The sequence below is a fragment of the Carya illinoinensis genome, chromosome 13 (assembly GCF_018687715.1).
Source record: "Carya illinoinensis cultivar Pawnee chromosome 13, C.illinoinensisPawnee_v1, whole genome shotgun sequence".
Taxonomy (NCBI): Eukaryota; Viridiplantae; Streptophyta; class Magnoliopsida; order Fagales; family Juglandaceae; genus Carya; species Carya illinoinensis.
In genome coordinates, this window is record NC_056764.1 from 8,223,470 (window position 1) to 8,247,432 (window position 23,963).

General features: G+C 34.7%; 2 protein-coding genes across 10 annotated transcripts; both read right to left on the bottom strand.

The window, feature by feature from the left end:
* Positions 1-3,043: 3,043 nt before the first annotated feature.
* LOC122291727 (E3 ubiquitin-protein ligase APD2-like) lies at positions 3,044-14,056 on the bottom strand. Of its 3 annotated transcripts, XM_043099648.1 has the most exons (11): positions 13,897-14,056; positions 13,415-13,758; positions 12,744-12,853; positions 12,519-12,644; positions 12,233-12,329; positions 11,667-11,741; positions 11,485-11,567; positions 4,535-4,681; positions 4,329-4,398; positions 3,894-4,245; positions 3,044-3,452 (listed from the first exon to the last, which is right to left on the bottom strand). In XM_043099648.1, the coding sequence occupies exons 2-11, from the start codon at positions 13,755-13,757 to the stop codon at positions 3,377-3,379; spliced, it is 1,479 nt and encodes a 492-aa protein (XP_042955582.1). In that variant the 5' UTR covers position 13,758; positions 13,897-14,056; the 3' UTR covers positions 3,044-3,376. The 3 variants fall into 3 exon arrangements, with proteins under 3 accessions (XP_042955582.1, XP_042955583.1, XP_042955581.1); XM_043099649.1 differs by lacking the exon at positions 13,897-14,056 and having other exon boundaries at positions 12,744-12,850; positions 13,415-13,890; XM_043099647.1 differs by lacking the exon at positions 13,897-14,056 and having other exon boundaries at positions 13,415-13,890.
* Positions 14,057-14,387: 331 nt separating this feature from the next.
* On the bottom strand, positions 14,388-20,171 carry LOC122291729 (protein EARLY FLOWERING 4-like). Of its 7 annotated transcripts, none has more exons than XR_006236745.1 (4): positions 19,558-20,166; positions 19,206-19,261; positions 17,150-17,300; positions 14,388-14,953 (listed from the first exon to the last, which is right to left on the bottom strand). XR_006236745.1 is itself a non-coding variant. In XM_043099652.1 (4 exons), the coding sequence occupies exons 1-3, from the start codon at positions 20,006-20,008 to the stop codon at positions 18,727-18,729; spliced, it is 549 nt and encodes a 182-aa protein (XP_042955586.1). In that variant the 5' UTR covers positions 20,009-20,165; the 3' UTR covers positions 15,045-17,348; position 18,726. The 7 variants fall into 7 exon arrangements, 6 of the variants coding, with proteins under 6 accessions (XP_042955584.1, XP_042955586.1, XP_042955585.1 ...); XM_043099652.1 differs by lacking the exon at positions 14,388-14,953 and adding an exon at positions 18,726-18,768 and having other exon boundaries at positions 15,045-17,348; positions 19,558-20,165; XM_043099653.1 differs by lacking the exon at positions 14,388-14,953 and adding an exon at positions 18,726-18,768 and having other exon boundaries at positions 17,258-17,364; positions 19,558-20,165.
* Between the last annotated feature and the right edge of the window lie 3,792 nt (positions 20,172-23,963).

The window sequence follows — 23,963 nt, forward strand, 5'->3', positions numbered from 1 at the left end:
GTGTTTTTGTTTTTAGGTAAAAAAAGATATAATTTTAATTTTGAGTACAAAACTTAATAGGTCACTAATAGATCAAATTGTTGACATGTTAATGACTTGAACTAACCCATTTTAATTCAAACTTGTTAAAATTAAACACAAACTTGTTAATTTTGTGTCGTGTTCATATTGGATTAACAATTTGTATTACATATTGACACTCTAACTATAATTAATTTTTTAATGGAAATAAAATATAAATAAAAATTATTTGAACAAACTTTAAATAGACAAATCTTATATAAATTCTTGTAAAAATTATACATCTTTAAAAAATGTAAAATAAAAACTATTTTTTATTAGTGAAACCTATTTTTTATAAAATACTTGTATATGCCTTGTTTACTAAAATTTTGTACCTAGCCTTACTCCTTTTTTTTTTTTTGGTCTTTCTTAAGGAAACCTTGATTTTGTTTTTATATCCCCTAATCCTCTCCTATATTTGTAGGACCCATTTTTTTGTTTCTTTTAATACATATAGAAAAAATTTTGTTCTTTCCTTTAAAACTCTTAAAACTAAGAAAACATTTTTATTTTTGCAATTTTAATTTCATGCTTTAAAAATAGGTTCAAAAAGTGAAATTTGTTGTCGAGCAGAACCAAAGGTAATTCAGTTTCCATTCCCCAAATTGTTTTTTCCCTTTCTTTTGAATTGGATCTTTATTAGGGAATCATAACTTAGATTTGTGCCAAGGTTTCGAAAATGAAATAGAATCTTTATTTGAATATAGTTAGTTAATCAGTTTTTTTTATAATTATTTTTCTGATAATTGAACACCATTATATGTACATTTAAAATATTAGTAATGGGCTCAATAAAGTTTAGCCAACATTTGACTAAAAAATTCACTTTTATAAATTTAGCTAACTACTTTTCAACAATACCAAATAACAGACTTAACAAATCTATCATTATTATATTAAAATATTGATTTTGACATTTTTATTTATTTTAATTCTAATTGTAATTTGAATATTTATTGGTTATTAAAAAATTACACATTAATTTTTTAAAGTTTATATTATTCCAAGGGATAAAATTTTCTAACAATCTTTTTTTTTTTTTTTTTTTTTTTACAACGATCATATTTTTTATTTTTTAACAGTCATATTTTTTTAAGTATAGTATAGATACAAATTAAAGTAAAAAGTTACATAAATGATTAAATATGTTTAAGAAACAGAAACTAGTAAATGCAGAGGTAAGAATCGAAAAGCAAGTGGGAGAGGGAATTTTTTATGCCAAAATAATATTTACCTAGCAATTGAGGCTCAATAGATTTGACTAATGGAATTGATAAAAACTAAAATTATTGTAACTTTTTGAGTCAATTACAACCTAATTTTATGTTTCATAGTCAAATGTTGGCTAAATTTTAACTTTATTGAACCCACTATAGTACTATAATATGGATTTCTTTAGTGCAATATTTTACAAATCTTTTGTAAAAAAGTAAATCCCACTAATAAAAAATAATTTTTTTTTATATTTTTTTTAAATGGAGTCCATCTTTTACAAATGCTTGTATTATGCTTTTCTATTTAAGACATATACAAATTACTTTTCTAAAAAAAAAAAAAAAACCCAGGACTGAAAACAGAAAACGTGAAAAATGTGCACACGATTGGAATGTTTCAATAATACTATGTGAGAAGAGATCCATCTTTGCAAGATTGTACGTTGAAAATAAACAACATCTGTACTTCATTGTTTGAACTTTGAACCCAAAAATGGTTGAAGTTACTTTGGATCCACCATCTTACCTTTGCCATATGGATTAACGCTAGGCATAATATACGTCAATAATAGTAAAATAATTTATAAATAATAATAAAATAATTTGAATTAAGATATTTTATTAAGTTTTAAAAAATGAGAAAAAAATTTAAATAAAAAAATTATAAAATTAATAAATTGTTTAAATATAATTTTATTTTATTTTAAATTTTGAAAAAATTGTATTGTTTTTTATACTTTTTTGGAGCTTCAAAAATTTATAATAATTAAATAATAATAAGATAAAAAATTGAATATTTAAAATTGAAAAATATTTTATATTTAAATAATATTTTAAAAAAATATTTAAAAATATCTGATAATACCTTTTGTGGTGTCACAGATTTTCCTTGGACCTAGGCCTATGACATCCCTCCATAAGCAAACTGGGTCTGTCTTAAGAGTGAAATTTTTGCTTTTATGTCGGTGAGTTCTCCAAATTATTTTTGAATAATGATTCGTACAATTTTTTTTTACGAGAAATACTATTTGCAGTCGTGATTATGCAAATAACGTGCAGTTATTTTAAAAAATTAATTAATATGGGACCTACATGAAAAAAAACTAACTTTTTAATCGTGAACTCTACTCTTTTTCAAAACGATTGTGTGGCGTTTACAATTCTACGATTATATGTAGCATTACTCTTTTTTTACCGACTCTATGCTATAATTTTCTTTTTCCACGTTCTCTCCGCGCTCAAAGGATGCGTGGAGGGTTTTTTAAGTAAGAAGGTAATCATAGTATACTGAGAGTGGACCTACTCACTTGGAGTTGGACTTCTGTCTTCTTTACTCACTATTTTGATTCTTTTTGAACCCACCTATAAAAATGGGCAAACCCAATTATTTTGTTTAATGCTAGTGGTGGGTTCTATAGAGATTTACGATAGAGGACACTATATAGGAGGTTTGGTGGACATGTTTTTTCCGAAGTGGAAAATTAGATGATATTAGATCATTTAAGGTGAGAATTGAAACCTTTAATAGTTAACATCCATACACCTTATGAAAAACACTCCCACATATGAAAAGCTGTAAGAGTGGGGTGTGTAATGTGAATAGTGGCTGATTTGTAGCAAAACTCTATAGATTGTATCATACACACACCTGTGCGCTCTCTCTAAGCGTAGTTTCAAGGTCTAAACGATTTTTTCACTATGTTATTGTGACCTGATGACATGATGGACAGACAGCAAAGAAATGGTGGTAATCAAAGAGGGAAGCGTACATGAAACTTCTCAAATCATATAAACTCAGCTTCTGTTATGAAGACTTTATGTGCTATGAACACTTTCCATGCACATAATCTCATGACTTAAATGAAAGCAAAGGTACAATGGATGCACACAGCAAGCCAATCTGAAAGTTAAGGGGAGTAATTTATACCTTTTTAAAAAAGAGGTCGCATTGAGATGACAGTAAATACAAAGTATTCTTTAGTCAACCTCTACTGAGACGTTTTTTTTTTTTTTGTTGGCTTTCAACACAAGCCTAATTCAACGTTGCTTTCTAGAAGTTACCAGATAGCCCCTCCATAATACTTACTCTTGCACATAGTTCAAACTGAAAAAATCTTCCTCACTTTCTTCATCTTCCTTCGGCATATGGGACACGTTCCTGCCTCTTCTGCAATCCTGCAGAGTTAACAGATTTGAACATCTGACTTTCCGCTAAATTTGGAGAAGTTGGAAATGATTGGAAACAAAATCTATTGTGACAATGAAGATAGACTCTATTCAAAGCTCATAATTGAAATATTTTAACAAATCTAGCAATGAGGGGGCACAACAATTTATTTGGACCGCTTCATAGTGTCTATGAATTATGGTTGGAAGCTGTGATAAGTGGTATGGAGTCTAGCATTAGATTATCAAAAGTACTTTTCACTCAAATTAAGCCTCTATGGCTGCAAATCAAATCTAATAAGCCTTAATCCCAACATGTTGGAGCTGGCTTCATGACCCTTTTTTAAACAACCAGAATTGGCTACAAGCCGTTTCTAATAGCATCAAAATCCAAAGTCATAAGTTTTTAAACCTAGATTTCTTGAAGTAGCAATTGTGGTGTATATTTACCTCGTTCCGCATGTAAAACAGGCAGCACAGTGCCCACATGGAAGAAAGAAGCAGTCTCTAGGGGCATCAAAGCAAATGACACAAAGACACCGGGGATTATTGATGCTTTCCCCTTCTGTTATTTGCTGTCCCTCAATACCATTGACTGCAAGCCGGGCCTCTGGATCCTCATCATCTTGTGAAACAGAATCATAAGAGGAACCCCAACTTGAAATATCATCATCTTTGTGCATGAGCAATGGGACTTGTTCAGTTCCGAGCTCCCCTGCTTGAAATCCAGTTGGGTTTTCATCTGTGGTTTGGAACGTGTTGGAGAATCTGAAGGCGGATAAGATCAGGATGGTCATTATACCTGCATTCAGGAAGGTGGTGAATATGCATATGAACATTTCCATTTGATCCCATGAGAAGGAAATTAATGCATGCCAAAATAACCTGATCCAAGAAAATATGTGATCCACCGTGGTCCAAAAGACAGTTTGACATACCATCCAACATCAGTACCCTGACAGAATCAAAATGCGTCCAAATTAGCATAAAAATGATAAGTTTTTATAATTGAGATATAAATAATAGAAAAATCTTTAAAAAGCAATGGAATATGAATAGTATTCATAAAAGTCAGAAAGTGAGTCTTTTACCTCCATAGGATGTGGAGAAGTTAAGACGGCAACATTTCTTCCAAGAAGAAAAAGCTTCAAACTACATATATAGTTACCCAGGGAGCACTTGTAATATGCCTCAGTTGTATTATAGACTAAAGCATTTATGGACAACTGCAACTCTACCTGTATATAGCAGCATTCATAGCAGATAAATTATCTAATGGTCTGATAGTGTCTGCATGTGCATGTGAAGTACTAAAATATCACCATCAATAAGAGCTTAACTGTTATAAAACTAAAGAGAAGTGGCAAATGATTGGAAGCTACACTCATAGCCTTGCGGCACTTGTCTAGCCTAAACATCTCCAGAAGAGCAGTAAATATCCTACGGTGTTTGTTTGACCTAAACGGCTCCCGAATAATAGTAAATATTTTGCCAAAACTATGTTACGCACATAAACTCCATAAGAGCACAACTCCAAGAGAGCAGTGAATTTAATCTTAATACGATCATAAATTAATATGGTGGATCTGTTCACCAAAATATTACCAATTGCATCATTTAAGGAGTTGATACACAATATCGAAATGCATCAACAAAAGATTAAATCTCTACATACCTTTAAGGGGGAGAAAATAAATCAAACGAATTGTACTCTTTTTCCTTCTTTAAGGCTTTGTGTCACTGGATTATTCTTTGTAAGGTTTTAACGAGAAAATTTTAAAACATTCAAAGACACATAGAATGTTGTACTCTTTTTCATTCGCCACAAGCATTTCCCACTGGGTTTTCTTTAACAAAGTTTTAACAAGGTATATTTTTTGTGTATGGTCATCCAATGGGGAGCTATAAATATATGCATTTGGTGGATGACCATATAGACTACACCTTATTGTGTTTGTTGTATATGTAATTTGACTAGCACAACAAATATAGTTTGTTGTAAATTTGGGGGTTTCTTGTACATATGGGCACAACAAACTATGAATTTGTTGTGCATAAAATTGTTTGTTGTTTATATGATTTGGTTGGTACAACAAACTATCATGGAGTTGCCTATAAAATTATGTCTTGATGATCATTTGTAAGATATAAGAACAGAAAGATAAGTGAATGATATTGAGCTCTTGGAGCCAATTATATTGCAATATCTCAATTTTCTTACTTCTCTTTTGTAATCATTTACTATTTCTCTTTAGTTTTATAATACGTTATCAGCACGAGACTCTAGCCAATTGATGTTGAAAGCTATCTGTGAGATTTCTCTGATCATTGTAAGTATTTCTACAACTTTATAATGTCATTTTATAATTATCATGTCAGCATGATGTATTTATAAATATTGATCTTATTATGAATGATGTTATAATATATATTCTATGCAATACTTTTTGAAATAAAATATTATAATGTCAATGCAATTCTTATGACTTCATAAAGTTATAATTCTTTTATATTCTTAATCTCATAATATCTACTTATTCGATTTTTAATATATTTGTTATAAATAATGTTAAATCTTACAAAATTAGAATTTTTTGCTCTCGATGTTTCTGGAAATATTGACCAATCTTGGATTCTGAAATCCATCTTGATGCAATGAACCTTGGAAATACTATTCAAGAAAAGAGTGAAACGTCTTCGCCATCATTTACATAAAGAATTGGAAACTGAGTAACTTACTAGAAAGATCCATTATTCTATAGAATAGTTTGAGGGAGAAATACGAGCACCAGAAGACCATAATCTTTCCAAAGGCTCGCTATGATTGGATGTAACTGAGTTTGCAAGATTTTAAAACAGTATCTAAATACAACTATGCACTTTTCAAAATAAGCTCACAGCTGAAATCATGTGGAGAGAAAATTACTGATGAGAATATGTTAGAAAAAACATATGCCACATTTCATGCATTGAATGTACTCTTGCAGTAGCAATATCAAGAACGCAATTTCACAAAATATTATGAACTAATATCTTGTTTATTAGTGGATGAACAGAACAATGACCTTTTAATGATGATTGTGGTTACAACAAATAATTTTCCTTCTTTGCCTTATAATCATATTATATTTCAGTTATTATCTTCAAATACATTGTAATTTTCCTTTAAATTAATAAAGTTTTATATGTGTTTTGCTTTTATAAAGAAGCATGGATTTTACTGATTAATCAATTTGAAGAAAATTAGTAGAGATGTTATTCTCACAAACAGTTTTACCACAAGACATAATGTAGATGAGAAGATGTGTGGTACAATTGTCTACGAGACATAAATTTCCACTAATTTTCTTCAAATTGATTAATCAATAAAATCCATGCTTCTTTATAAAAGTAAAACACATATAAAACTTCATTAATTGAAAGGAAAATTACAATGTATTTGAAGATAATGACTAAAATATAATATGATTACAAGGCAAAGAAGGAAAATTATTTGTTGTAACCATAATCATCACTGATCAAGAAAATATGTATTTCCGTTGAAGTTCACAAATAAATCAGAAACACCTAGGTGGGTGAGATCCATTCTATTTGGAGTATAAGTTAGATCTATTGGCTTCTTGTGACCAACAAAATTCCTTTCGACCCCCTTTTCCTTTTCTTTAATGGAAGCCTAATATAGGTCTACCAAATGTTTTGGTGTACAACAAATACGTAACCAATATTCATTCATACCACATGTATAACGTTTATCCTCATAGTTTTTTACAGGCTTATTCTGCAAGCCTTTATTTTCATCATTTTTTGTCTCGATGTTGTTCCACTTCTGGTGGTATAGTGAGTTTTTCTTTTGAGTAATTTTGAGTACAGTCTCCTTGATTTTTATAGCTCTTCCTACCACATCCACGTCCTCGGCCACATCTTTATGATTATAAAATGAGGTTCCATCCTCTTCAGGGAATGAAGTAGAACCAGTTGAATGAGATTGATGATTTTTCATTAAAAGTTCATTGATTTGTTCAGCCACTAACAGACAAGATATTAGTTCAAAATATTTTGTGAATTTTCATTTTCGATATTGCTGCTACAAGAGCACATTCGAGGCATAAAATCTATGTTTTATCAATGACTTTCTCTCCACATAATTTCAGCTGAGCTTATTTTGAAAAGTGCAGAATTGTATCCAAACACTGTTTTAAAATCTTGCAACCTCAGGTACATCCAATCATAGCGAGTCTTTGGAAGGATTACGGTCTTCTAGTGCTCGTATCTCTACCTCAGACTATTCCATAGAATCAAGGGATCTTTTATATTAAGGTACTCAGTTTTCAATTCTTCATGTAAATAATGGCAAAGAAAAATCATTGCTTTGGCACAATCCTACAGGGACATTTCATTCTTTTCTTAAATAGTATTTACAGGGTTCATTGCATCAAGATGGATTTTTTTTTTTTTTTGATAAATAAATTTGAAACATGCAATGCATCAAGATGGATTTCAACATCCAATATCCAAGATTAGTAATTGTTTCCAGAAACTTCGAGAGCAACAAATTCTAATTTTGTAATATTTGACATTATTTATAAAAAATATATTAAAAATCGAATAAGTAAATATTATGAGATTAAGAATATACAAGAATTATAAACTCTATAAGTCATATGAATTGCATTAACATTATAATATTTTATTTCAAAAAGTATTGCATAGAATATATTTTATAACATCATTCATAATAATATCAATATTTATAAATACATCATGTTGACATGATGATTATAAAATGATATTATAAAATTGTAGAAAGACTTAAAGTAATCAGAAAAATCTCACAGATAGCTTTCAATGTCAAAGAACATGACATTTGGCTAAAGTCTCATGTTGATAACGTGTTATAAAACTAAAGAGAATGATTGAAAGATTACAAAAGAGAAGTATGAATATTGAGAGACTGCAATATACTTGGTTCTTCAAAAGCTCAATATCATTCACTTCTCTTTATTTTCTTGTGTTTTACAAATGATCCTCAAGATAACATTTTATAGGCAACTCCTTGGTAATTTGTTAATTCATAGTTTGTTGTGCCAATGTAATCATATGTACAACAAACTCTCAAATGCACAACAAACTCATGTGCTAACCAAATAATGACATGTACATCAAACACAATAAGGTGTAGTTGACATAGTCATCCACCAAATGTATATATTTATAACATTAACGAAGCAAAAAGAATCCATCCTTTTTCTGTTTTAAACTTGAGAAAGATTACCAGCAGCAAGTACTGAGTTTCTTTGGTGCAATTTGCAGCGCTCTAATCATGTTCTTATATAAATCTTCTTAACAAAGATGCAAATACTGCAAGGGAGTGTTTTTTTTTTTTTTTCATTTAGGGAGTATGGTGCAATCATCATTTTCAATATGGAGTTTTGGATATATGGCTTTGGCCAATTATATACTATATGTTATTGCGCAATATAGTAAACACCTTTTGGATGGATTACCGTGTGGCCAGATTGTTAGAGAGGCTCTAACCATCCAGCTAAAAAACTCATGGTTTTCAACATTGCTAAAAACCTTGGCCAGAATTCCTGATCTCAAACTTGAGGCCTCTTGGCAAAGGTTCCGGTGAATATAACATATCACAGAGCTTCCCCATTCTCTGCTTTGGGTTGAACAATCAAGTAACTCGCCAGGAATCATCAGATCAACAAAGACTTTTAATCTTCCACACACCATATCAGTCGGCACAGGTAGAAATGACCAAATCAGCTGAGAAAACCTAATGGGATTGTAGATGCAAGATTTTGGCTAGGACTAGGTGACTAAGTTGATAAATTTGAATAGAACTAGGTGACTAAAATGATAGAGTTTATCCTATCATTAAATTTGTATTTTGGATGAATGTAAATTATTTATTGACTTTATCTATAACAATATTGAGTTTATTTAGGAGTTATTATAGAACTTTTTTTTTTTTTTATAAGAATCATTTTAGAAAAGTCATATGTGTGAAAATCGAGTCCCAAGGAATCTACACTTATCTAGAGTAGAGGTTGAAATGAAATTTGTTACTGTAGAGAAGATTTATCACAAAGTGTCAGCATTCCGTCAGGAGGATTCTTTGCGACAGACTTGCTCTGTTAGCAGAGTCCTATTGAAACTAAAATTGCTTTTAGATTGTTTATTTAAGGGATCATACTGGTTAGGATTTGAGAGATTCAGATATGGATATTTTCTAGAATACTTTCCGATGCATATTTTTGTGAGAAGATTCATTGGAGAATTTTCATATTATTTCTCCTCTTAAAAAGTATGATCATGCTCCATGTTGGAGGATTGATTGGTTAAGTTTCAGCTACTAGAATTTTAGGAGAAAAGCCAATATTTGAATATTGTCAGAAGTTTTGGCTGCAACTACGGTATAGACAAATGGGTCGTTTGTCTGGTTAAGTAAGAGAGTCAATTGACAAAAATTTTGTAATTGAAAACTTGCTTGTAACTTGATTTTTAAATAATAAAATTGACTTTTCTGACTTTGGCTATCTTGTAGGGTTTTAACTTTAAAGAGTTTCCCTTCGTTACCGATCTTCGTATTATGCAATTTATTTACTTTATGTTATTGCTTAATAATTAAATAATTGCATGATTGACGACTAACCAATTGGTTGAGTGAATTGGTAGATACTTCCGTGAATACACATGGGTACCCACATGGGTGCTTGGGATACTGCCATGTGTATTCACGGAAATATCTACCAATTCACTCAACCAATTGGTTAGTTGTCAATCATGTAATTATTTAATAATTAAGTAATAACATAAAGTAAATAAATTGCATAACACCAAGATTGGTAACGAAGGAAAATCCTTTAAAGAACTCTTTAAAAGTAAAACCCTACGGGGCAGCCAAACCCAGAAAAGTCAATTTATTATTTGAAAATCAAGTTACAAGCAAGTTCTCAATTACAAAACATTTGTCAATTGACTCTCTTACTTAACCAAACAAACGGTGTCTCTACTGTAGTAGAAGCCAAAACCTTTAACAATCTTCAAATATTGGCTTTTCTCCTGGAACTCTAGTGGCTGAAACTCGACCAATCAATTCTCCAACATGGAGCACAATCACTCTTTGAGAGAAATAATATGAAAATTCTCCAAGGAATTTTCTCACAAAAATATGCACCAAAAAGTGCTCTAGAAAATATCCATATTTGAATATCTACAAATCCTAACAAGTAAGATCCCTTAAATAAACAATCTCAATCTGAAAGCAATTTTAGTTTCAGTAGGACTATGCTGATGGAGCGAGTCTATCACGATAAATCCCCTCTACAGTAACTGATTTCAGTTCAACCTCTTCTTTGGATAAGTGCGAATTCCTTAAGACTCGATTTTCACACATATGACTTATCTAAAACAATCTATAATAACTCCTAGATAAACTTAATATTATTATAGACAAAGTCAATAAATAATTTACATTCATCCAAAATGCAAATTTAATGATAAGATAAACTCTATCATTTTAGTCACCTAGTCCTATTCAAACTTATTAACTTAGTCATCTAGTCCTAGCCAAAATCTTGCATCTACAATCTTCCCCTTTGGCGGATTGGTGGCACACTCTTGCATCTACAGGGATGATACTGACAGAAGCAGCAGTTATTCCTTTTCTAATGACCACACTAAGGACCTTTTTCCTTTACCTGTGAAGAATAGCAGGAGAGAGGGTGGCACAGGATCCACCACTCTAGCTTTCTTATCCTTGACATTGGTTGTTTTCTGGCTACTAACTAGATCGAAGATTTGGTAATTAAAATTTCACAGAAATCTGTTTAATCAGTACAATACTTATTACCTCTCCTCATATCTCAACGAATTAACACTACAAATAACTTGCCATGGCCTATAATATAATCTTGTGAAGGAAAATTACAGGCTCAGATCTTCTCGTTAGGTATATGGATTTAAAAAAACTCAAAAAGTAATAAAATGACCATGTAGTGATATAGAGTGCACTAAACATTAGGAAAATTACCTCGACCTCCTCGGAGTGCAAGTTCCCCACTGCAATGTAGTAATTGGAGGGCTTTGAAATTTTCTGTTGGATCTTACCACTTCCTGCAATGTAGATGGGTTTTAAACATCATACTCACATCAAAGTGGGAATAAAACATGGTAGGTCCTCTCAATTTCCAATGGTAAACTAATGGAATTTACCAGAAATAATATTCCAAGACAGAGTTGTATTGGGATATGATGGGTCCTCTATCCATTCAATGAGGCTTTCTCTACCTGCAGATTTAACAAGAATTACGAATTTATGACAAGATACATGAACTAAAGAACATTTTTGTAACAATGTTTCTGTTCAAATCTGCAATCCAACTAACAGTTAGGCATAAAGGATAAATCCAAAGTTTGATGGATCGTCCAATTGTAGGATATATTTCTAGCTTACTGTGTACTTAGGCAATGTAAAGTTACTTGATGTTCCACTTGTGAACTACTTGGACAGCACTTGCTATATACTGCAGAACTTTGCTAGATGAAAGGATGGATCTCAATCAAATGGTGGCATTTAGAACTGAATTAAATTCTAAGCTGTTCCAGAAACACTACTCCCATTCTTCCAGCTATTTAGTTTTGCATAAGAGTAGATTCTTGATTCCAATAAAGGGTATCTGACTTAAAAAAACTGGTATCTGAATAAGTATTTCATTCTAAACAAAACAAAAGTTAAAATACCATTAAATTTAAGGATGGAATTGGAATTTAGAAAATACCTTGGGCAATCACTAGGGATAGAGGCGAGGGACTTGTTGATTTTACGTTGTATAAGATATCCACTCTAGATCCTTTGTTTAGGAAGTATATCCACTCCTACAACATGAGAAGAAGTCCAAATTCAACCCATCAATCCAAAGGTCTAGAATGCTCTAGGTGTGCATGAGCTCATGCATATATATTACTTGCAAGTACAAAACCAAAATGTGAGCGAATAAATGAAGTTTCAAAAACATCAATTGAGAGAAAAGTCAAAGAGAAAATATAGGATAGTAGGAAATGTGCCTTGTGGAGATTGGCTGGTACAAATGCCATATGTGTTTCAGTCCAAGCGATCTCAATATCCAGGGGAGGAGGTTTATAAAACCCATATAATATTGGCCCAGGTTTTGGCTCATCAACTTCCTCCACCTGTTTGTAAACAAAGGGGATTAGTGCACGGGGACAGTGACAGCAGAAATTTTAAATGGGAATGCTATGAGACTCAACATATTATCTTAATCAAATTACCTTAATAGACTGCACAAAGAATGGGTTACTTTGTATTAGGCGTGAGCAATTTGGTCCCAATCGTGTATTTGCAGATCCGAAAAAACCAAGAATCAGAGTCACGGATGCTGCTGGTGAGGAATACAGAAACCAAAACCAAACCACATCAGCAAGATTTAAGTCAGTCAAATGAATTAATCATGCAATATGCGATAAAAATTGAAAATATAAGGCTCTACTTGTTTTCTTTTTAGAAAATTTAGGGAAAACCAATAACACGAGCGAATATTAGATATTAGACCACTTATTCTGATACAGGCAAATTAAAAAATCTGTTCCGTACACCCAAAAAAACTAGATTTTCTTAATCAAACCATTCATATGTTTTAAGGCAAAAAAAAAAAAACTTCTAAAAAATTTAATTTCGTGTAGGCTTGCCCTATTCTCCTCCCTGGATGCAACATAGAGGTCCATTGGGTTCTCGGAGAAAACGTTCTAAAGTCACAAAAACTAACGAAAATTTAACCATATAAGCATTCATAATTTGCTTAGCTAGCCAGGATACCTAATCAAGCATTTTCCTTTCACTTTCCCGTTCCTCCGCAGTGTTAAAGAAGAAGCAGGGTAAAACAATAATGGTAGTATTGAAAAGTAAGAAAAGAGGACAGCGTGAATTGGGGGATGAAACTGACCGAAGAACCAAAACGTGACGAGCACAACAAGGCAAGACCATACATCATCTCTCATCTCAGTTGACGGTACATCAGATATCGATATGTTCACACGATAGGAAAAATTAGAAGACTGCTGTTGCTGTTGTCGGTGATGGTTAAGAAGGATATGATGGAGGGGGTAATGACGATGGCGGCGGAGACTACTGTCTCCATTCTCGTGTCGTTCATTTTCTACTCCCTCTTCTTCTTCTTCTTGAACGCGTGACATAGACGGCGAAGCAGAAGATGGACCATCGCCGGAGGTTGCAGCAGCAGAAGAAGAAAGCGTAGGCTCATGCTGGCCATGTTCTGGTTCGTCCATTCTAAAAAGATTCAGAGATTTGATCAATGGCTATTTCGAAGAAACGGGGATATAAAAACAAAGAAACAAGACAGATAGATAAGCCTTAGTTATCAACGGAAAAACCAAAACCCAAGATGCATATGTCTCTGTTTCTTACCATGAAACTTTCGAAAAGAACGAGGCATATTGGAAATGCAAGGGCGGCGGTGGAGAAGCTGGGAGTCAGAGACACTCACCAAGGAGTCCTCGGTCATATTCCCTCTTTATTCCTACGAATGTTAGTTGCGGGACAGTTAGGTGCCTATCACTTTAAATTCGGTTTGGTTCTGCTGGCCAATCAGAGGAAGGTCCTTCCCACTTGAGTAGCCCCACTTTTCTAGTAGAAGAATAAAATAAGAGTTTAAACGACATGACGGATAGTGATATATACCATTTGTTCCGAAATCCATTATCCATAGTAGTATTTTGACCGAGCAAAAGAAAGTCGCAAGGATTATCGGAAAAGTTCTGTATCTATCATCTTACTTTCCAATTATAATCATTAAAATCTTAAATTAGGGTCCGTGGGATGGAACAGCAGCATTGTCAATGACAATTCGTAGTGTCCCATACGACATAAAATATGGAGTAGAAGTGTGAGGCTTATAATACTCCAACCAAGATCAATTATAATTTATAAACTAATGCGAGAATGCACTGGGTATCATTGAGGACCATCTGAGACTAGTGTAAATGAGCCTAAGCCCAATGAGCCCACGTCACGAGAAAGCGCGGATTGGGAGGCGAAAGAATGGCCCATATTCCTTCATGAGTCTAAACAAAGGGAAATTGTATTCACCCACCCACATAAGACCGGTTTACTACTTCATAAAAGAATTTCTTCTTGCTGCAAAATTAAAGGGATACATGCTGTCTTTAGAGGCAGCGTGGTCACGCTATTCAACTGTTGATACCCCTCTATGTTACTTTCCTTTCCTTCCTGTTGTTGTTATGTTTGCGGTTTATGTTCAGATTAATTCTCCAATTCTTACACATTCTGCTTCCTCCGGAACATGTTAGTTGGTATTTTGCTTTTGGGACTCATCATCACCAGTGTGTTAATACCGGACATAACTCAAATCTTCCAATTCAATTACACCAGAGTGTAAAGTATTTGGGACATTGGTAGAAATATCGATATATACCCCCATTCGCCGCTCCGCTCCAGCAAAACACTGAAAAAGAATATCAGTGTGGGTTTATGAGAAAAGTGGCAAGGATTCGGGATTGAATAATATCATGCATGCAATCATATCAGACTGTCCATTAAATTAAAATCCCATTCGATATAACAGGAGGCAGAAACTAGAACTACTTCACATTCTTGCTACATTAAAGACCGAGAACTGGTGAGTTATTCATAGCAGAATCACATCATAAATCACAAATACAAGAAAGCAGAAAGAAGACGAAGTCTCTATTGCCAGGAAGGGTAAATTTGCATATAGCTTCTTACATGCACCCTTGTACTTTGGATGAAAAAAAAAAAAAAATACGAAGTCCCTCTAGAACGAAATTTTCAGCCATAAACCCACGCATATTCTCGGGGTGGACCTACAGCCAAGCTTGGGGAGGCTTCGGGCCCCTCAGCCCAGAAAATCCTAAAAATGGAAGGTTTTTTAATAACGTAGATTAAAATAAAATAAAATAAAAAAATCCTCCAAATTAAAGTTTCTGGTTCCACCTCTGCATAATCTGCTATAAAACAACTGTAAAAAAAAATCTTGAATGGCAGAATTTACTCATCCTCTAATTTGTAATATAAGGAAAACGCCCCCGTTTTGCTTCACCACATGAGAAACCGAACTCACAATGATCTGGTACCAGTCATAGCAAATCGAGACCAGCTCTTGTATTCGTCAACTCTGGACATGAAAACTGCCCTCCAGGCTCAAACTTGATGACCATTTCCATTCTCAGGAAATCGACCATTCACTATCCTTGTCTGGTTTAGTTTACCTAAAAACAATGTAAAACTAACCTTTCCTTCCACTACCGCCCATTGCCCCCATTAATTTTTTTTTAATAAAATTTATTAATCTCAATAGGTGTAGCCAAGTACTCTGGATGTATACAAGAGAAAACACCTAGTTGGGGTGCAAAAAAGATACAAGGAACAATAAACCCAACAAAACCCTAGCCCAACAACAAACCCATCTAGGAAAATGAACGTAACAAATCCCTAGCCCTAGCCAAAAATGCGCCTGCCCCATACCACCACCAGTGCACCAATGCCTATCCCACCAAACCAGATTTTGATATACCAAGTCACTGTAAATTCCCCAACACACTAGTCCTACTAACCATATACAATTGATTATGTCTTCCCTCTGGTCCTCTCTTGACTTGAAGTACCTCACTTATTGTCATAGGTGATCGCCCACGTAAGACATTTTAGCTCTCTGCTCTTCTTAGATCTTGATTTTGTGCCAAGTACATGACTATTGCAGTGAGTAGTGCTGTGAATTGGTCCTCTAATCCCCACACATTGCTGTATCTCATTTACCTTATCCAAAACCCAATTCGATGATGAATCAACTATATTGCTAATCGGTGGGAGAGATATCAAGGGACAGCATCTTCTGCAGACTCCGCTCCAAACTGTGGGCCAGGCCCTAAAAATTCCCCCTCGCAAGGCACCATTGCGAGGACCAATTATTTATGTCAGGGAACCTGTCCAAGGCAAGGCCCTTCGGACCCACCATTGCCCCCATTAATTAAACAGCAAAAATTACTAAATGTGTCCCCGTGTCAATATTTTTGACATTAACACGAATAAACTAGATTCTCTATAACATAATAGTAACAATAAACTCCAACCACAGCCTAGATGGATCCTACCGACAGTGATGGAAGCAACCAGGGGCATAACATGTTATGGATGAAGTTGATAGTGGAAATATGCGAACTGTCTCTATGGGGGGTTATTTGGAGCAAGAAATTTCTCTACTAAGGTTTTCAGATGCAACATATACAGCAGATTTATTAATTGAAGATTTTATAGCAAGAAATTTAGGTCCCGATAACCTAATCTCTACTTCTGGATCCTACTTGAAATAGTACAACTAGCATGATCAACCATGCTAACCCGGACCAGAATGTGTTTAACAGCCAGAAAACGTATAGTCCTAAACTATGGCGCTAAACCATGCCCAAGCAATGCAACTGTAAATGATTTTCCTTTAATGTTATGAAGCAGCTGAACTATCCAAAGCCGTGCCAAGAAAACAAGTTCTAACAAAAATTGAGCTGTAACAGAATAGTCTCCATCCTTTGTTTCTCAGTCAGCTATGCCTTGCAATTTCTGAGATACCATTTAACAGTAGCTGCAGTGAAAGCAGTTCAATACATGTTGGAAGTGATTAATGTACCTTAGTTTCTTTGTAGCTACTTGCTGAAATTATCTTCCACAAGCTTATCAGTACTGTCTTCTTCAAAAACACTAGTTGGACAAAGATACCATCACACCTATGGCACTTGTACCCAGATTAAAGCGTTCTCTCTCTGACAAACTTCCACTAGCTTTTTATATCAAAAGGAATGCTTGTGGTCAGTTGTGCAGCCGGGCAACTGATGGTGACAACATCTTGCAGAAAATTAGATAACGGCTTCAACAGTGACAACTTAAAATTGCCATGTATGACAGTAAAGGCAATCAGGTGTATGTACTCATGGTGCAACAAGAAGAACCATAATTGCCAATAAGTGCTGGCACAAAATTGCAACTCCTCCCCTTTACGAGAACGATATGGGGAGTGCGGTAATTCACACCCTCCTAACTGAGTGTGCAACTTACAAATGAAGAAAAATATATCCATTACCACAATAAAAAGCAAATAATAGCCTACAAAGTCAACACTAACTTTCATAATGATCAAATCACTTTGATTTGATATTATCTTGATTTAATTTTCATAATGATTAGATATTTACCTTATTTCTCCCTTCTCCATCTCTTTTTCTATTTTATTTTATTTTCTATCATGGTATTGGAACCTTTGGCTAACGTCAAGCTCGTTCTTGTGGATTATCTCTTTTAAAGTTCTTCTACTAGTTTTTTACCTCACAAAATTTTTCATCATTGCTGTTCAACCATATTTCATTCAAGTCAACGCAGTTGGGGTATCTTTACCAGCAGTGAGCCTTTTTATTAGGTTTTAGTCTGTTGTGAGCATTGTTTGAAGCCCCATACTTTTTTTTTTTTTTTTTTTGGCCTTTTGATTTGGTCCTATTGTTAACCAAGTTCATATATAGCTCATTGTCGGCTCAATCTTTCGGTCTATTGTTAGCTCTTTATTTGCTTTGGCCCATTATCAACATATTGTTGGCCGCAACTCTAGATTTGATGTTCTAGTTGCAGCCACCACATCACCAATGCCACTTTCATCATCTCATCGGCGACCAACCAATGGATAAAGGCTATACTTCAATTTCAAACTCAAGATTTCAAAATTCTTTACCTTGAGTTTGAGGTGAGATGTTAGAGATAATATTGATTTAGGTTCTGCTTGGTAAGTGGGATGAAAATTTTGATTTTAAGATGAAATATTAAAATATTATATTTTAATATTATTATTGTTTTGGAATTTGAAAAGTTTAATTATTTATTATATTTTGTATGGGGATTTGAGAAAGTTGTAATGAGGAAATGAGAATTTTGAGTTTGAGATGAAAATTTTTTGTTACCAAACCGAACCTTAATATTATCTCAATTTGATTTTCATAATGATCACTTTGATTTGATATTATCTTAATTTTTTCATAATGATTAAGATATTTACCTTATTTTATCTCAAGGTAACTTCCATATAAATAGGGACTTATGCCTCGTATTAAGTAATAATTGAGAATAACAATAGATTTAGCCCTCAAATTCCATCTCCATTCTTCTCCCTTCTCCATCTCATTGTCTATTTTAATTTATTTTATATAAGACAGCAAGTTCACCTCATTGTTCCTTGTCATCTTTCTCAACTCTGAATTCAGAGTCCTCCAGGTGATGGCAATTGATATGAAAAATAAAAAAAAAGCATATCATCAATACAATTCATAATTTAGTCAATATACAGGATAGTTATAACCCTTTTATGATTGAAACATTTGCTTTAGAAAGGAAAAGGAAAAATAAATAGAGAAAGATCTGGAGAAAATACCACATACTAAACATCACTACTTCCTCCAAAGAATATACATTAAATGCAGTACATCTCTTGAGAGATGGGGGCATCCACACACACGGGCGCACAAAGTGTGTGTGTGTGTATATGTATATATGTATCTACCAACCCAAGCAGGACTTTTATCAACAAAATTAATCAATTATTCACCATCCACAACTAAAAGGCAAATAAATTCTAAAAACAAAAAAACAAAAACAAAAACAAAAACAGAAAACAGAGAGAATAATTGTAAACAGAACATAAGTACCTCAATACGTCTGCGGGCACGCGTATATGTAGACGAGCAGTCCCGCAGCCTTCTTCCTTAACACATAAAAAACACATATCAAACACCAATTAACCACAGTTTTTGGTCACCAGCACACCCCCAACATCACCACAATAGAACTGACTCGAAGACACCAAATTATTTGCCACACGGGACAGAGAGACTCATTGACACGTTAAACCGAACGCAAAACGAAATAAAACTAGACCCAAACTAAGATCCAAACCAGAGTTTATTTATATTAACTAACACAACCAACACTATCACGAACAGAGCGCAAAGGCAAATCGAAATTACTGAAATTCCAAAAGATCTTTTCAGGCTTCCTTACTCTCTTCCTTGCCATGGACGCTACTGTTCGTGTCGTTCCTCGACGACATGATCGCACGCCGCTGACGAACAATGCTGGAGAAATTGACCGATAGATCGGAGTATATAGAAAGGACCTTGGAGATGTTGCAGTTGATCTCGCGAATCAGTTCAACGTTCTTAGCGAGATTGTCCGGAATCCTCGACTGGTGGTTCTCGTTGACCTGCTGGATCAACGTACGGTTCTGATCCAGTGCGGACTGGACCTGGAAAAAGCTCTGGCTCAGCGTTTCCCAGACTTCCATGTCGCACTCCTCCTCGTCTTCGTCCTCGACCATCTCATTCTCTTCAGAGCGCTCCTTCTTGTTCGATTTGGCGACGGTGTGGCGGCTCCAAGGTTTCGTTACGGTAGTAGTGTCGTCCATGGTCGACTCCACCACCAAAGATCCTTTCAAGCCTCCTCCTACATGCATATAATAAGTGCATAGGTCCAGACAATTGAATATGTGCGCTCGATCTCTCTGTGGCTTTTGCAGAAAAATGGAAGTGACGGGGTTTTATATCTCGAGGCATCAGACAACCAACCGACTCGAAAAGGCGGTTTTGTAATTTGTACTGCGTGTCCGGGTTTTTACCCTTTGAGTTCTGCTAAACAACTATCCACTGTAAACTCGGTTAGGGCATCCCCATTCGGCCCCTCATCTTCTTATTTTTTTATTATTTGTTGAAAGTTTTAGGATTTTCTCTAAAACTCTCCCTCCATCCGGTTCCCTAAAATGGGATTCTAATTTTCAGGGTGTACAGAAAATCTCCATCTTTGGAGACCTACTGTACATCCCCAAATCCTATTTCCTTATCATGTCCCACGTTCATCCCTCTCGACGGTTGGTGCTCCAATAATCGCCTCTCCTGCTAGGAAATCGGTATTTTTCTTCTCATTTTCTCACCCCTGTTAATTTCTTGCGTGTTTCTTGATGATGAAACATCTAATGCTTTGGAACCGATGTTTGGTTGGTGTGAAAAGTCATAGGGTTTTCTTGTAGCTATTTCCCTGGGTTATCCGTTTGGTTGCTGTGAAAATTTATGTTCGGTGAAGGGAACTTTTTTCCTGAGTTACCTATTTGGTTGCTGTGAAAATAGACTGAACCTTTGCTTTGATTTTTTCCTGAGCAACCCGTTTGGTTGCTGTGAAAATGTGAACCGGGCATGGTGTCATATTTTCTTGAGTAACCCGTTTGGTTGCTGTGAAACCGAATGAGGTCTGGCTTGCGTTTTGATGAATGGTGCCCCTGTTTGGTTGGTGCGAATTTCAGAAAATGTTTGCTGCCCTGTTTTTCCTTCTGTGATTGTTTGGGAACCCCGAAAATCATCCATGATGTTTCTGTCATATTTTCCTTTAGCTATTGTTTGGTTGCTGCGAAAATGTATACTCTTTTCCTGTGATGATTATCTAGCTCACATGTATTGTTTGGTGGGCTAGAATAGATTTATGATTTTGAATCTTTGGTGATCCAAGATTGGTTTTCAGTTGCTGTGAACATCTTTGCTTGATGAATTTCGGATCTAGATTTTTTTCCATATCTTTTTCCTTCAAAGCATGCTTCTTGGGCTGCTGTTTCTTGGTCTTTCATATCCAATGTTGAATTTGCCCCTGAATGTTGTGTTCTCTCTTCTAAATTCTGTTTTCATTATGCAATTTATAAAAATACATTATGCAATCTTTGTAACCTGTGATTATTTGAGAAGACAATTAATTCCACTACAACTACTTTCTAGATTTTAATTTTTATCTCTGATTAGAGACTTGAATGGATTAATTCCATACGTGGTGGACATTTGATCTTTATCACATATATAATAGTTGATCATACTTTTATTAAATCTTGTTGGAAATGCAAGAATGCTTTTTATGTGTAATCTTGAATTGATGGATTTTTATTGGTGCTCCAATAACATGCTGCTATTAAGAACTTGCTCTTGGTCCTTTAACATGCTGTATTCGGCCCCTTTAATTTAGTCTCTTGCTCTTGTTTGTTATTAAGAACTTGTGTTTGGAAAATGCATTTTTTGGGCTTTCGGACTCCTATTTTTTAATATAATTAGAGAGTGGAATTTCTCTCCACATAACTCTGTATTATAGAAGGTATTAATAGCCCAACATGCTCATAACTTTATGCTTGAATTGATGGAATATTGCAACTGTCCTTGGAATAAAATAGTTTGCTCATTTTGATGTTCAATTATGGGTCATTTGCAGTGTTGCGTATCTCGCAGGGGAGAAGGTTTATATTAGGCTGTGATGATAGTGTTATAGTGCGGGTTATGTCAGAAGTGTATATGGGGCCCCATCGATATGGCGGGGTAATTCTCACCCGAATTGCCATATTGCAGTTTGTGGTACTTTCCACAAAAGGCAATCGGGGTTCGGGTGAGATTTTGCAGCCATTCGATGTTGGGCTCCTTGCTTACACATGGTGTCAATATTTACACTATTCTGAGCCTTTTTAATTATTTATATATTTGATATGGATGTAGAACCAGATGGGGATGCTCGTATTTAGGATTATTTTGTTTTGCATGTTGTTTGGTATTATGGATTAATTGAGTTATATTATGTGTAAACTAAACCACAAGGCTGTGATGATGACAACCGTTTGTGGGGATACGGGAAATTTAATGGTCATTTCCCCAATGGCTAAGTAATAAGGACGACCAATAAGTATTGGCAACTGGTTGTTTTGGCCATCAGTGGGTGGCCAACTTTCCAAGATCATACCAAACGGTTTCTGAGCCATCCACCCGGACTAACACCTCAAACTTTCCGAATTTCGTTTCTAACATTTTCAATGCATTTTTAGCAATGGATTCACAAGACTATGGACATATGTACTTCACGAACCTCCTAAGTCAAGATCCTCAACTTGAGCCCACTTATGGTGGGCAATGTGGAACATCTCCAATGACCCTTGATGACTCTCCACCTCAACCCTCTAACGAGCCTATCGGCGTTAGGAAATCAGTGAGGGGTGCGAATTTCACCTCCGAGGAAGACAAGTTACTTGTCTCCGCATGGCTAAATTGTAGCCTTGATACCGTCTAGGGAACAGATCAAAAACACTCACAGCTTTGGGAAAATTTTTTTGAATACTTTCAACAATTTAAAGAAACCACAAATGAGCGGATAATAAAGTCTTTAATTCACCGGTGGTCGGTGATCCAAAAGGCCACAAACAAATTTTGTGCGAAATTAGCCCAAGTTGAAGGGTTAAATCAAAGTGGCATGACCGAGCAAGACAAGATAACATTATCAAATCCCAAAGTCCTTTACTCAAACAATTTCTGTCAACAATTATTGATTTAACATTGGTTTCTTTTTCTCTTACAAGTTTGACAAAGCGAAGGTTATGTACCAATCGCTAGAGAAATGCTCATTCCAGTTCGAGCATTGTTGGCACCTGTTGAAAGACCAACCTAAGTGGATTTGACGCGCGACAAATGAGGATCCAAAGCGGAGGAAGACGATGTCCCCATCCCCGACCCCAACTCGATGTTCTGGAGCTACAGTTGATTCAGTTTTTGATCTCGAGGCGGACCATGTGATGGAGAATGAAGTTATCGAGCCCAACCGACCAATTGGAAGGAAAGCTGAGAAAGGAAAACGAAAGGTCCAAGGCCAGCATGCAGAGGAGAACTTCCAACTCAGGAAGATGAAGTATACTCTGTTGGAGGAGTCACGCGCTCAGGAGAAAGAGTTTTTTCATCTTAAAGCCGAGAAGATGGCGTATGACAAGGAGACGGAGGCCAGAAAATTACGTCAAGAGGACGAACGACTTTGGTTGGAGGCTGAGAAAGTGGAGCTCGCGAAGAAGGAATCAGATCAGCGCATTATGATGATGGATGTGAGTGTCATGCCAGAATTGATTTGGATTGATTTATTTGTATTTGATTTCTTATTTTATGTTTGTAACAATTATATATGTAAAAATACATGTAATTAATCTTTTTTGTATTTGATAATATGTGAAGTATGATAGGGTTGTGCAATTAATGACTCAGTGACATTTTCAGAAACAAACTTGATTACCATTAATATATTCGGAAAATTGATAACAATAATGAAATACAAATGCAAGTTCCAATTAACTTAAACATAGGTCACCAATTACATTAAGGAAATAATAAAATCTAAAGCAACCCTGACTAATGTTGTGAATATAAAAGCCATTGATGTTCAATTAGATCTTCTTGAAGCTGATGATGTGCCGAGCTGTCTCTAATATCATGATGATGCTGGATGAAGTTCGTAAGCTCAGTTGTATGATTGCGCGACAATTCGGGGAGATTATCATCAAGTTGATCATATTCAATGTTCAGACACTCACTATCATCACGCTCGTTTTCAATTATCATATTATGTAGAATAACACA